We start from the raw sequence: 13,719 nt of genomic DNA on the forward strand, positions 1-13,719 counted from the left end.
TGAAACATCCGTCACTTCATCTGGTCGGAGAGAACGGACTTTCCCCGGTCCTGACCTCGCGGCGTGAATGTTTTCAACGCCAGGGATGCTCGTTTCTGTTAGTGCTCTGGGCCGCTTAAGAGTGAACCAGGAGGATGAGAGAGGACGGACGGTACCGTTTGAAGTGACTTGATCGGGGCCGCATCACCGAGGTGTTTTAGCAAGAACCTGAAGGAGAAGTAGCGTGCAGTCTAGTCAGATGGCACAGCGAATGCAGGGAGGCGGGAGTGTCTGACATGTCCCCTGAGCGGTGCAGATGCCGCGTAGCTGAAGCAGGGTGAGGTAAGGAGAGAGTAGCAACAAATAGGCTCAGGAGTAAGAGGGCCGGCTTTTGCTGTAAATTTGATGCGAAATCTTTGCGAGATGTTTAAGCAAATACATGATAAGATTTGGCTTTTTTTTATATATATATACTCTTGTGAGTGAAGGCAGGTTAGAGGCAGGACCAATGCAGCCTACACAGTGTGCTCTGGACTTGGGTTATATATAATGTTTTAGTAGGTGATATAAAAACAGGAAACAAAAATTATAGGAGGAAAGAGTTATGTGGTGAAAAGCCTCCTTTCCCACTTTTATCTCTAAACAGGCATTTCCCTTCTGGGGAACACTTATTTCTTCAAGTGCGTTTTTTATCTTCTATGAATATTCTGTACCTCTCCAAGCAAATACACAGTTACATATGTAATATATATATATATATATGTGTTGTGTTTTACACAGATAGTACCATGGTGCATAGAGCTACCCATATTTTGCATCTAACCAGCCATTTATTGTGGATTTTAAGTTGTTGCCAGTCTTTTTGTTATTTTAAGTAATACTATAGTGAATAATGTTAAGCATATTTCCCCCCATTTCTAGGGATATGTGTGATCTAAATTTGTAGAAATGAAACTACTGGATCAAAGGATGTGTATGCTCTGAAGTTGGTAAACTGACCTCTTTAGAGGTTGTGCCAGTTTACACTCATATCATCCATGTATGAAAGTACCCTTCCTCCCACACCCTCCCCCTAACCACCTGTCATAATTTTTATGTAGCATTGTTTCAATTTGGATAACCGAAAATTTGTAGTTTTTTAGAACAGTTTTTCCTACGAACTGTTCATCTCTATATAATTTTCCATTGGGTTGTCACTTTTTTTTTTTTTTTAAGATATGTTTATTAGAAAGACAATGACAAATGGAAAGTGAGAGACAGAAAGAGATCTTGCATCTCCTGGTTCAGTCCCCAAATGCCCATGACAGCCAGAGTTAGGCCAAGCTTGAGCAAGGAGCCGGGAACGCAAGCCAGGTCTCCCAGGTGGGTGACTTGGGTCATCATCTGCTTCTCCCAGGGGCATTAGCTTGAAGCTGGATCAGAATAGGAAGCAGAGTTTGATCCCAGGCACTCCGGTGTGGGAAATAGGCATCTCAGACAGCTGCTTCATGCCCTGTACCATAACACTTGCCTCTGTTTGCCACTTTCTTATTGATGTCTAGGAGCTTTCATGTTAAGCCAAATTTGATAGGAGTAGCTGGTATTTTTTATATTTACCTTTTGATTTTTCTGTCCCTTTTGTGTGTGAGAAAATAATGAACATACTGATGCTTTGCTTTGTGGGCCCTCATGTCAGATATGAAAATGCTTTCCCTGTACTGAAATTATTTTGTTAGTTATGTGGTGCTTTCTTCCATTATTTTATGGCTTTATTTACATTTAAACCTTTCATCCATGAAGTATTTGGGAGTAGAGCGGCAGCCCAAGTATTACCATAATTCAATTTCATTAATTTAAAAGAAACTGTTGGGTTTTCTTAAAATATAGCTTTAACTTTATGTTTTTGTGCAGCAAGATTACCTTATGCTGGCTACTTTGGATGAGAATGAAGAAGTGGTGGATGGAGGCAAAAAAGGAACAATTGATGACCTTCAGCAGGGTGAATTGGAAGCATTTATTCAAAATCTTAGTTTGGCCAAGTATGCAAAATCTTTAATTGAAGAAGATGCACCAGTTGAAAAAGAAAGTACCAGCAAAAGAGAAGTGAAAGTATCTAAAGTTGATAATAAAAAGCAAAATCAAACCAAAAGTGAAAAGACATCCATCAGTAAGGTAAAAAATAAGAATAAACCAGAATGTTCTAATGAGAACAAAAGTACCACACCAAAAGTAAAGAAAGATAAACAACAGGACATCTTTGAGTTTTCTGAGAGACAGACATTGTTACTTAAGCCTGAAGGCAAATGGTATGATCTGGAGTATAGCAATGAATACTCTTTGGAACCCCAGCCTCGGGATGTTGTGTCCAAGTACAAAACCCTGGCTCAGAAGCTGTATGAGCATGAAATCCACTTATTCAAAAGTAAAACAAACAATCAAAAGGGAGGCTCTTCTACCTGGATGAAGGTAATTGTGTCATCAGGGACGCTAGGTGACAGAATGGCAGCCATGATTCTTCTTATTCAGGAGGATGCTGTTCATACGCTCGAGTTTGTAGAAACTCTGGTGAACCTTGTTAAAAAGAAGGGCAGCAAACAGCAATGCCTCATGGCTTTGGATACGTTCAAAGAGCTACTCATTACAGACCTTTTACCGGACAGTCGGAAGCTCCGCATTTTCAGCCAGCGTCCTTTCAGCAAACTAGAACTGCTGTCCAGTGGCAACAAGGACTCAAGAGATAGAAGACTGATATTATGGTATTTTGAACACCAGCTGAAACACTTAGTAGCTGAATTTGTGCAGGTTTTAGAAACTTTAAGTCACGATTCCTTAGTAACCACTAAAACTCGAGCCCTTCTAGCAGCACATGAGCTGCTTTGTAACAAGCCGGAGGAAGAAAAGGCGCTGCTTGTGCAGGTGGTAAATAAACTGGGAGATCCTCAGAACAGAATAGCCACCAAAGCCTCTCATCTGTTAGAGACTTTACTTTGTAAACATCCCAATATGAAAGGAGTTGTGTGTGGTGAAGTAGAAAGGCTACTGTTTCGCTCGAATATCAGCACCAAAGCTCAATATTATGCAATTTGTTTTTTAAATCAAATGGCCCTCTCCCATGAAGAAAGTGATTTGGCTAGCAAATTAATAACTCTTTATTTTTGTTTTTTTCGGACTTATGTCAAGAAAAAAGATATTGAGTCAAAGATGCTTAGTGCCCTTTTAACAGGTGTGAATAGGGCATACCCTTATGCCCAGGCTGGTGATGATAAAGTGAGGGAGCAGATTGACACGCTGTTTAAAGTGCTGCATGTTGTGAATTTTAACACCAGCGTGCAGGCTTTAATGCTGCTTTTCCAAGTGATGAATTCTCAGCAGACAATATCAGATCGATATTACACAGCATTATACAGGTAAGTACTAAGCATTCCAATATATGAATGTGAAGAAAAACTTGAGTATAGGACATGCAGTGACCCTCTGTGGGGCAAGAGAAAAAGTTCGAAAACTGATTTCAGACCCTTCTTAGCAACTTGCTACTCACCAACATTAAGTAACTTGTTCTTTGTTTCCTTGATGAACACAAACTATATTAGATGGTTTGAATACATTGTTTTCTATTTTGAGAAGCTGTTGAAATACCAAAAAGTATCCATGCCACCTGATATCCAAAGTTAACTTCTTGCTCTATTTTAAATCTTCTGGAATGCTAAGTAAAATAGGTCTGCAGGTGTAAGTGAAGCTTCTGTATCCTCATTTCTGTATCTCCGCCCTCCTGTCCTTCACACAGCCATTTAGTAATTCATTCAGCAAGCATATTTGGATGCTTCCCTGGGCTGCCCATGTGCCACATGCTCAGGATGTGACAGCTGAACAAAAGTCCCAACCCCTAGAAGCATTAACAAATTATGTCAGATGCAGAGTGTTGGAGGTTGCAGTTGAACAGGGAGGTTAAGATTTTATTTGCTGAACATGGCAGTTGTAACTCACCCATTGAAGTATGATATTTTTGAGCAATGTGCAAATCCTTCAGAACTATTCAAGTACACCAACAAGTTATGTTCAAGAATTTATTTCCTTGTAATTCACTTATATAAGTTTACATATCTGTAGCAAGTGAGAAAATGTAAAGTGGTAGATAATATCTTAGACTTAAACCATCAACTTGGTTTGAGTCCTGGCCATGAGTTTGCTATGTAGCTTTGAGCAAGTTACTTAATCCTCTTTAAAAACCCTATTGGTAGGCCCCAGCGCCGTGGCTCACTTGGCTAATCCTCGTGTGGCGCCAGCATCCCATATGGGCACCAGGTTTTAGTCCCGGTTGCTCCTCTTCCAGTCCAGCTCTCTGCTTTGGCCCCAGGAAGGCAGTGGAGGATGGCCCAAGTGCTTGGGCCCTGCACCCGCATGGGAGACCAGGAGGAAGCACCTGGCTCCTGGCTTCGGATCAGAGCAGCGCTGGCCTTAGCGGCCATTTGGGGAGTGAACCAACAGAGGGAAGATCTTTCTCTCTCTCTCTCTCTCTCTCACTCTTACTCTCACTCTCACTCTCACTGTCTAACTCTGCCTGTCAAATAAATAAATAAAAAATCTTATATAAAAAAAAAAAAACCCTACTGGTAGAGGCGGGCATTGTGGTGTATCAGGTAAACTGCCCCCTGTAGCACCAGCATCCCATATGGGCACCAGTTCACGTCCCAGCTGTTCCACTTCCAATCCAGCTGTCTGCTAATGTACCTGGGAAAGCAGCAGAAGGTGGTCCAAGTGTTTGGGCCCCTGCATCTACAAGGGAGACCTGGAAGAAGCTCCTGGCTCCTGGCTTCAGACTAGCCCAGCCCTGGCCATTAGAGCCATTTGGGGAGTGAACCAGTAGATAGAAGATCTCTCTGTCTCCCTCTTTCTCTCTCTGTCTCTCTGCCTCTGCCTTCCTTTTCTCTGTAACTCTGCATTTCAAGTAAATAAATAAATCTTTTTTTAAAAAAAAAACTTATTCATAGATATAGTTAATTGCATTTTATTGTGCCTCAATGTATTTGTAAAATGGAAAGGAAAGCACCTCTTAACAGTTAATATGAAAATTGTCTAAGGCTATGCAGCTAGTAAATGACAAAATTGGGACCGTAATGAATGATGAGCTAATGCACATGTTAACCTATATAATCTTCCTATGTATGTTCAGTGTGTAACAGTGCCTAACACAGTAAATGCTGTGTAAATGCTGACAGCTGTACTTGTGCATATTTCTTTCATTTAATCCTCTCAACAGCTGTCTGGTTTGAGGTACAGTGATTTGTGCAGGGTGATACAGATATTAAGAGATTCAGCGAGGAGCCAAATCCGGGTAGACTGGCTTTGGAATTCATGATGTTTGGTGGCATTGATTGCTCTGGGACACTAAAAAGAACTTCAGGAGCATTTCCACAACTCTGAGGAGTCTGCAGAGTTTTTGAAGTAATAGATACTTGACATTTTTAAGTTTGGAAAAGTTCCAAGGCTGAAAATATAGAAGCTTGGGAATCCTTGTTTGTTTTTGTTGAACTTTTGAGAGTCTTGGAAGCTACTGGTTTGTTTTTTTTTTTTTTTTTTAAGATTTTATTTATTTACTTGAGAGGCAGTTAAAGACAGCGAGAGGGAGAGAGAGAGAGGTCTTCCATCCACTGGTTCACTCCCCAAATGGCTGCAGTGGCCAGAGCTGTGCCCATCCGAAGCCAGGAGCTTCCTCCAGGTCTCCCACATGGGTGCAGGGGCCCAAGGACTTGGGCCATCTTCCACTGTCCCAGGCCATAGCAGAGAGCTGGATGGGAAGTAGAGCAGCTGGGACTTGAACTGGCGCCCATATGGGATGCTGGCGCTGCAGGCTGGGGCTTTTACCTGCTGAGTCATAGCACAAGCCCTGGGAGCTACTGATTTTTTTAAAAAATACTTGGAATCTACTAGAAAACATACATTGCCATATTCATTCAACATGAGTCCATTTAACATGACAGTCTAACATTTCTGAGGAAGAGTATGTTCCTATGTTCTTTGCTGAGAGCTTTCACAGATAGCTTTTCTTACAGAACTGTTAAGCCTTCTTAAAAAACTTACTTGTCCAAAAAAAAAAAAAGAAAAGAAAAAACTTACTTGCTCTTGGTTTTAATAAATTGACATGATTTTGTATACAAAAATTTGATTTATCAAAAACTTCAGGAACATGGTCTGTCAGATGGTGAAGATAAATTCTCAAATGTTTCTGGTGATGTGGAGTGGAATATATTATAAAAAATAAATTGTAAAGTGGATTGAAAAATTAAATATGAAGAGAGAAAATTGAAGACCAAACATTGAATAATGCAGACTTAATAAAGTATACCACCAGAAGCTCTAGAATTACAGAACTGACAGTTGGGAGAACTGAGTTTGCAGAGCAATATGAAATGCTGTTCATAAGCCTAAATATTTTCATGTCTTAATACAGCTTAACTATCCCTTGTCTGAAATGCTTAGGACCAGAAGTGCTTCAGATTTAGGAGTTTGTGGATTTTGGAATATTTGTATAGACTTCACTGGCTGAGTCTCTCAAAATCCAAACTCCAAAATCTGAAATTTGAATACCAACACGGCACTCTTAAATTTCAGATTTCCGAGGCCAGCGTTATGGTACAGCAGGTTAAGCTGCGGCTTGCAATGGCTTCCCATGTCCTACCATTGGCTCAATCCCACCTGTTCCACTTCCAGTCCAGTTTCCTACTAATGCATCTGGCAAAGCAGCAGTTGATGGCCCAAGAACTTGGGTTCCTGCCAGCCAAATGGGAGACTCAGATGGAGTTTCTGGCTCCTGGCTTGACCCTGATCCAGCCCTGGCTATTGGATAGAAGATACTCTCTCTTTCTCTCTCTCTCTTTTTTTTTTCTTTCTATTTTTGACAGGCAGAGTGGACAGTGAGAGAGAGAGAAAGGTCTTCCTTTGCCCTTGGTTCACCCCCCTGCCATGGCCACTGCGGCCGGTGCACTGGGACCGGCACACTGCGCTGATCCGAAGCCAGGAGCCAGGTGCTTCTCCTGGTCTCCCATGCGGATGCAGGGCCCAAGGACCTGGGCCATCCTCCACTGCACTCCCGGGCCACAGCAGAGAGCTGGACAGGAAGAGGGGCAACCGGGACAGAATCTGGCGCCTGACCAGGACTAGAACCCTGTGTGCCGGTGCCACAAGGCAGAGGATTAGCCTATTGAGCCATGGCGCTGGCCTAACTCTCACTCTCTCACTCTCTCTTCCTTTCAAATAAGTAAATAATATTTTTTTAATGTTTTCGATTTCAGTATTCAACCTGCATTATTTGGAAACAGTTTATGGAAGTGCTTAGGACAAAAGGAGTAATGGTTCCACATGTTATTAGAATAATCTGGAGGATTTTGTCAATTCTAAGGTGGTTCAGACCACTTCAGACATCTCTTAAGATTCAGCACCTGGGATAGAAATAGAACTTTAAAATTATATGAGATCATGGTTGAGCAGCCTATAGAAGAGAGATTTGGGGAGAAGAGGACACATAATAGTTATATAGATTCAAGTATTCAAAAGACTGTCATGTAGAAGTTAGGTTATTTTGTGTTGCTTCACAGGTCAGTGGTAGAATTAATGGGGAGAAATGGAGATAAGGAAGGGATTTTCCTGCAAGACACATAATCCAAAATTTGGTTTGGATTCCTACTAAGAGTGAGCAATACCCAACAACTTACTGTAGAAATTTAACTTATTCATTTAACGGATAATAAGCACTTGTTAAGTGCCAGGCACTTGGGTTACAACAGTAAATAACAGGCACAGCACCTTTTTTGTTGGATCTTGCGAGAAAAGGCAGGGAATCGTGTAGGAAACTGACGAACCTAAACATGGGAGTGACAGGAATGTAGAAATGTTAATTTTAGATACTGTGGACATGCAGAGAGTTGGGGAAGAACATTCTGGGCAGAAAGTAATGCCTGTAGGAAGAAATGCTATGCATGAGTATGTTGAATTAGAAATTCTCTGAAGTCCTCACAGTTTTCTACTATTCGTATATGGTCTTCATTTGAGCTTGTGAGGGCTGCCTCCGGTCATCCAAGTAATAGGTAATTAAAGACAAAACCCCAGATCAAGGTCACTGCTTTCAGAGGTCTGTTGTCATTATTTGGTTTTAGAGTGACTTTTCAGGTGGTGTTCTGCATGTGTTTCACAATTAGACCATTAGGTTTATGCCCTGTGGGTTTAGAGAAGAGAATACCACTTGGTAAAGAGAAAAAAAACCATACCATGCAAGAAGCACTTCTTCATACCCTACCAACACCCATACCATCAGCATTTATTCTGTTCTCATCATTGACTCTCCTTTTACCTCTTAGGGTAGAAATGGTCTTCTGTTGTAAAACAAGCAGGAAAGTTATCCCTAAGATGAAGTTTGTAGTGACTGCTGGCTGTAGAGACATTTCATGAATAAACATTCGATCTTGATTTTGCCTTATTAGGAAGATGTTGGATCCAGGGTTGAGGATGTGTTCCAAGCAAGCTATGTTTCTTAACCTGATCTACAAATCTCTGAAAGCTGACATCATGTTGCGCCGGGTAAAGGCTTTTGTGAAGAGGTTGCTTCAGATTACCTGTGCACAGATGCCACCATTCATATGTGGAGCTTTATATCTTGTATCTGAAATCCTCAAAGCAAAACCAGGTTTAAGAAGTCAACTAGATGATTCTCCGGTATGTTTGTTTGTTTAAGATTTATTTATTTATTTGAGAGGCATAGTTACAGACAGAGAGGTCTTCCATTCGATGGTTCACTCCCCAAATGGCTGCAATGGCTAGAGCTGAGCCGATCTGAATTCAGGAGCCAGGAGCTTCTTCTGGGTCTCCCATGCAGGTGCAGGGGCCCAAGCACTTGGCCATCTTCTACTGCTTTCCCAGACCATCAGCAGGGAGCTGGATCAGAAGTGGAGCACCAGGACTCAAACTGGTGGCCATATGGGATGCTGGTGCCACAGGCGGAGGCTTAACCTACTATGCCACAGTGCTGGCTCTCCAGTATATTTTATAATAGCTGAAAGATACTGATTGTTTTTGTTTTTTCTTCAGTGACAATAGCTTAGATCACTGGGACATATAAGAATTTGAGTTCTGGAATGAGGCTTGGAGCCTAGTATCAGGTATACAGTTTTACTAGGTGGACATGGCACTTGACCCATCTAATGATAATGAACTGTACTACAGTAGGAACTGAAGTTACATGAGACAGTTATGGAAGATTACAGAGTAGTAGGTCTGGTAGGCCTGTTTCCTCAATCGTGAAATGGAAACTGTCTGGAAATAGTATCTGTTTACAATACATCAGAAATTAATTTGAGGGCTAATTGTTTCAAGTAATAAGTCAGGGCTTCTTGACTCAGAACCTGTCATGTTTAGAAATAAGTTTGTGATCTTCTCTCATGCTAAATATAATCTATTGATGTTTCACCAGAATTGTCAAAAATCCAATTGCCTTTGAAACTTTGCAACACCAAATTGAATATAGACTTTTTTTGCAACTTCCAACTGCTTAACAGGGATTTATTAAACCATTTTCTGTTTAGGAGTCTGATGATGAAGAAAATTTTATTGACATCAGAGATGAAGATGACATAGAAAAATTCACTGATGCAGACAAACAAACAGAAGCAGATACAGTGAAGAAAGCTGAGACAGAGGAAAATATGTATGAAAGTGATACAGAGACCAAAAAACCAGCAGTTGCTTCCTGGGTACATATTGATAATTTGAAAGGTGAGGGGTTTTTTGTTTTGTTTGTTTGTTTAAGTCTTTAAATTATCTGTTGCATTTTTAAACCAGTGAATTTGTTTCTTCTTTGATCATCATACAAGTTAAAACTATTCCATTTTAAAAATCACTGTTTTCTAGGCTAATCCTCCACCTTGCGGCGCCGGCACACCGGGTTCTAGTCCCGGTTGGGGCGCCGGATTCTGTCCCGGTCGCCCCTCTTCCAGGCCAGCTCTCTGCTATGGCCAGGGAGTGCAGTGGAGGATGGCCCAGGTGCTTGGGCCCTGCACCCCATGGGAGACCAGGAAAAGCACCTGGCTCCTGGCTCCTGCCAGGATCAGCGCGGTGCGCCGGCTGCAGCGGCGGCCATTGGAGGGTGAACCAACGGCAAAAGGAAGACCTTTCTCTCTCTGTCTCTCTCTCACTGTCCACTCTGCCTGTCAAAAAAAAAAAAAAAAAAAAAATCACTGTTTTCTTAAAAATGAGAGCTTTCATCAAAAAGACCTCAGAAGGAAATTTTTTTAAAAAAATTATTTTATTTTTGAAAGACTTAGAGAGATGGAGACAGAAAAAGAGATCTTCCATCTGCTGGTTCACTCTGCAGATGGTTGCAACAGCTAAGCACTGGGTCTCTGAAGCCAGGGACCAAGAGCTTTAAACAGATATCCTATGTAGGTTATAGGGGCCCAAACACTTAGGCCATACTCCGCTGCTTTTCCCAGGCCATTAGCAGGAAGCTGGATTGGAAATGGAGCAGCCAGGACTTGAACCAGCGCCCATATGGGAGGCTGGTGCTATGTGGCTTTATCTGCTACACTACAGTGCCAGCCCCTAATTAAAAGTTTATACCTTTGAACCAATTTTGGTTTCCTGGTCTTTATCTCTAAATGTAAGACCTCAAACAAGGAATACCTGAAGATGTCCAAATATAGTGTACACCAACATTTGATTTCTAAACAGAAATATTTGGTTATATATTGTGATTTGTGTCAACTTTAGAGCCAAAGGACATCTTCAAAATGTAGCGTCCTCATATGAGGCTATAAAGAATACCAGCCTTGAGAATCAAGAAATGTGGAATAGGCCCATTTCATCTCCAAGTTTCAGTTTGTGAAGTACAGAAGAAAAGTCTGAGAGCCACCAAAAAAGTTGTAGTAGAGTTCACTGGATGCCCGAAGACAAAGCTGAGAGTGCTCACTAGGATAGCTAGCATATGCACTGTGTGGCAGACAGCTCATAATGGGCTTCAGAATCTTTTGATTTTCTTTTATTCTGAGTTTCTGAAAACATGAAGGTATATAAAATCTTCCAAGTGAGAATAGTTTATGAGCACACTTTAGCAATAAATATTTGGAACATTGTAAAGTTCCAAAAGACTTTCAGCCTCTTCCATCTTCAGTTTATTTCCATCTTAATATTTATGACCCTTTGACCCAGAAATAGGTACCTTTTTTACTACTGGAAAAGGAAGAAGTTTTGAAGGGTACTTTTAGGACTTCAGATAAACATCCTATTGACTTAATTCAACAATAAAGGCTAGCTTGGATGTCAAGATAAATTCTTGAAGGGTCTTGGAGTTTGAAATCTAGGCTGCCTAAAAATGTTGAAAATTAGATGTATCTGAGAACATTAATAGTGTTGGGTATTTTTGGTTTGGGGGTTTATTTTATTTTATTTATTTATTTGAGAGGTAGACTTATAGACAGAGAGAATGGTCTTCTATCTGCTGGTTCACTCCCCAAATGGTCACAATGGCCAGAGTTGGGCCAATCAGGAACCAGGAGCTTCTTCTAGGTCTCCTATGCGGGTGCAGGGACCCAGTGACTTGGGCCACCTTCTCCTGCTTTCCCAAGCCATAGCAGAAAGCCGGATCAGAGGACGAGCAGCTGGGACTAGAATTGGGGCCCATATGGGATGCCAGTGCTGCAGGCAGAGGATTAACCTGTGCCACAGCGCCAGCTCTAATAGTATTGGTTTTAATGACTTCTTGGGCTTGTAGTGAAGCATTTTAGAAATACTAATCTTTGTTCATAGGTGGCAAACAGTTAAATACATATGACCCATGCAGTAGAAACCCTTTGTTCTGTGGAGCTGAAAATACAAGTCTTTGGGAACTCAAAAAGGTAAAGTAATTTCACATTATCTTTTAATCCATTTGTGTGTACATTTTTGGCCTTCATGAACTTAACACCTTGAAGTCTTCATTTTTCTTACAAATGATAAATATAGGAGTTAAATATTTCCACATTTGGGGGAACATTCCTTGTGAGGTGTTCATCTTGTAGAAAATCTTAACTTATATGCATGTAAAATTAAGATGCTGTACATGGTTTATAAATAAATGTTCTTTATTTTTTTAAAGATTTATTTATTTATTTGAAGGTAAGTTACAGAGAGAGAGAAGGAGAGGCAGAGAGAGGGAGGGAGAGAGAGTTCCTCTGTCCGCTGGTTTACTCCCCAATTGGCCAAACAGCCAGAGCTGTGCCCATCCAAGTCCAGGAGCAAGGAGCTTCCTCTGGGTCTTCCCGTTCAGGTGCAGGGGCCCAAGGACTTGGGCCATCTTCTACTGTTTTCCCAGGCCATAGCAGAAAGCAGGATTGGAAGTGGAGCAGCCAGGACTCAGCCGGCACCCACATGGCATGCCGGCACTACAGGCGACAGCTTTACCTGCTCCACCACAGCCCTGGCCCCATAAGTGTTTTGTTGGTAGATTATTGTAAATAACATCTCAAATGACTAAATTTTGCTTTAATGCATTATATATCTCAAGAGACATTCTGTGATGACATAAGTTCTTTGCAAATGTAGTTAGTATTTACATGCATAAGTAGAATTCATTTTTCTGAAGACTTTTCTTGTGGAGTAGTGAGTAAAGCTGCCACCTGCAGTACTGGCATCCCATATGGGTGCCGGTTCGAGTCTCGGCTGCTCCACTTCTGATCCAGCTCTCTGCTATGGCCTGGGAAAGGAGTGGAAGATGGTTCAAGTGCTTGGGCCTCTGCACCTGCATGGGGGACCCAGAGGAAGCTCCTGGTTCCTGGCTTTGGATCTACCTAGCTCCGGCCATCGTGGCCATTTGGGGAATGAACCAGTAGATGGAATACCTCTCTTCTCTATCCCTCTCTCTCTGCCTCTCTGTAACTCTGCCTTTCAGATGAATAAATAAATTAAAAAAAAAAAAAAAAAAAGACCTTTCTTTCTTTTGTAACCCAGTAAGTATTTTTCTGTGCAGCTGTTCTCAAAGTGTGGTCATACACCTAAAGGTGCCTGACACACTTTCATGAGTCTGCAGGGTCAGAGCTATAGACCTAGTAACACCAGAATGTCATTTTGTCCCTGTTAACATCAGCATGAATGATTTAAAGAAATAAATTAGCACCAAGCTATACTGGAAGCCACTATATTCTTCATTGGCACATAATTGCAGTTAAAAAAAAAAAGTTCCTATACTTGAGTGAAAAAGCAGGGAAATTTACTGATTTTATTATCTTAATGTTTGAAGTACATCTTTTTAGTATGCTGTGTGCATGTATAACAAGGACGCATACCACACTGTTACTACACACTGAAATGTGAAGGCTATGTCCTGCCTTAAGGTGGCATAATTGTGTGGTTGTTGCAGGCTCAGCCAGCTGCTTTTGCATGAAATACAGAACCCAGTTATTCTGAACTGGGTATTTGGGAGGTAAATTTTTGAAGATTAATAAATTGAACCTATTGTTTGAGGCAAAATAACTGACACTTCTTTCTTGCAATGAATTAATCAAGCTTTCAAGGAAATATTTAAAATTTAGAAATCTTGTAACCACTGCCTTGAACTTGATTGTTTCTCAGTATGTGAAAACCTTTTCTAATAGTAGTGGTGATACTAACAGTGCAGACTTCATGGTAATGTATAATGAAATGCAAGTGGCTAGTGCAAAAACCCAATTGAGTATTGTTTCAGATTCTGAATCATAAACTAACCTTGTTTTGGTGTAATCTAAAAATATGCACTATTAATAT

The 13,719-nt window shown here is 41.1% G+C and overlaps 1 protein-coding gene across 1 annotated transcript in view; it reads left to right on the forward strand.

The window, feature by feature from the left end:
- Nucleotides 1-13,719, forward strand: part of CEBPZ (CCAAT enhancer binding protein zeta) — a 24,033-nt gene that overhangs the window by 433 nt on the left and 9,881 nt on the right. The window contains exons 2-5 of the mRNA XM_002709920.5: nucleotides 1,870-3,365; nucleotides 8,433-8,664; nucleotides 9,531-9,720; nucleotides 11,749-11,837. Coding sequence (XP_002709966.3) covers nucleotides 1,870-3,365; nucleotides 8,433-8,664; nucleotides 9,531-9,720; nucleotides 11,749-11,837 — 2,007 coding nt within the window. The remainder of the gene's footprint in view (nucleotides 1-1,869; nucleotides 3,366-8,432; nucleotides 8,665-9,530; nucleotides 9,721-11,748; nucleotides 11,838-13,719) is intronic.

Source organism: Oryctolagus cuniculus, chromosome 2 (genome assembly GCF_964237555.1).
Source record: "Oryctolagus cuniculus chromosome 2, mOryCun1.1, whole genome shotgun sequence".
NCBI lineage: Eukaryota > Metazoa > Chordata > Mammalia > Lagomorpha > Leporidae > Oryctolagus > Oryctolagus cuniculus.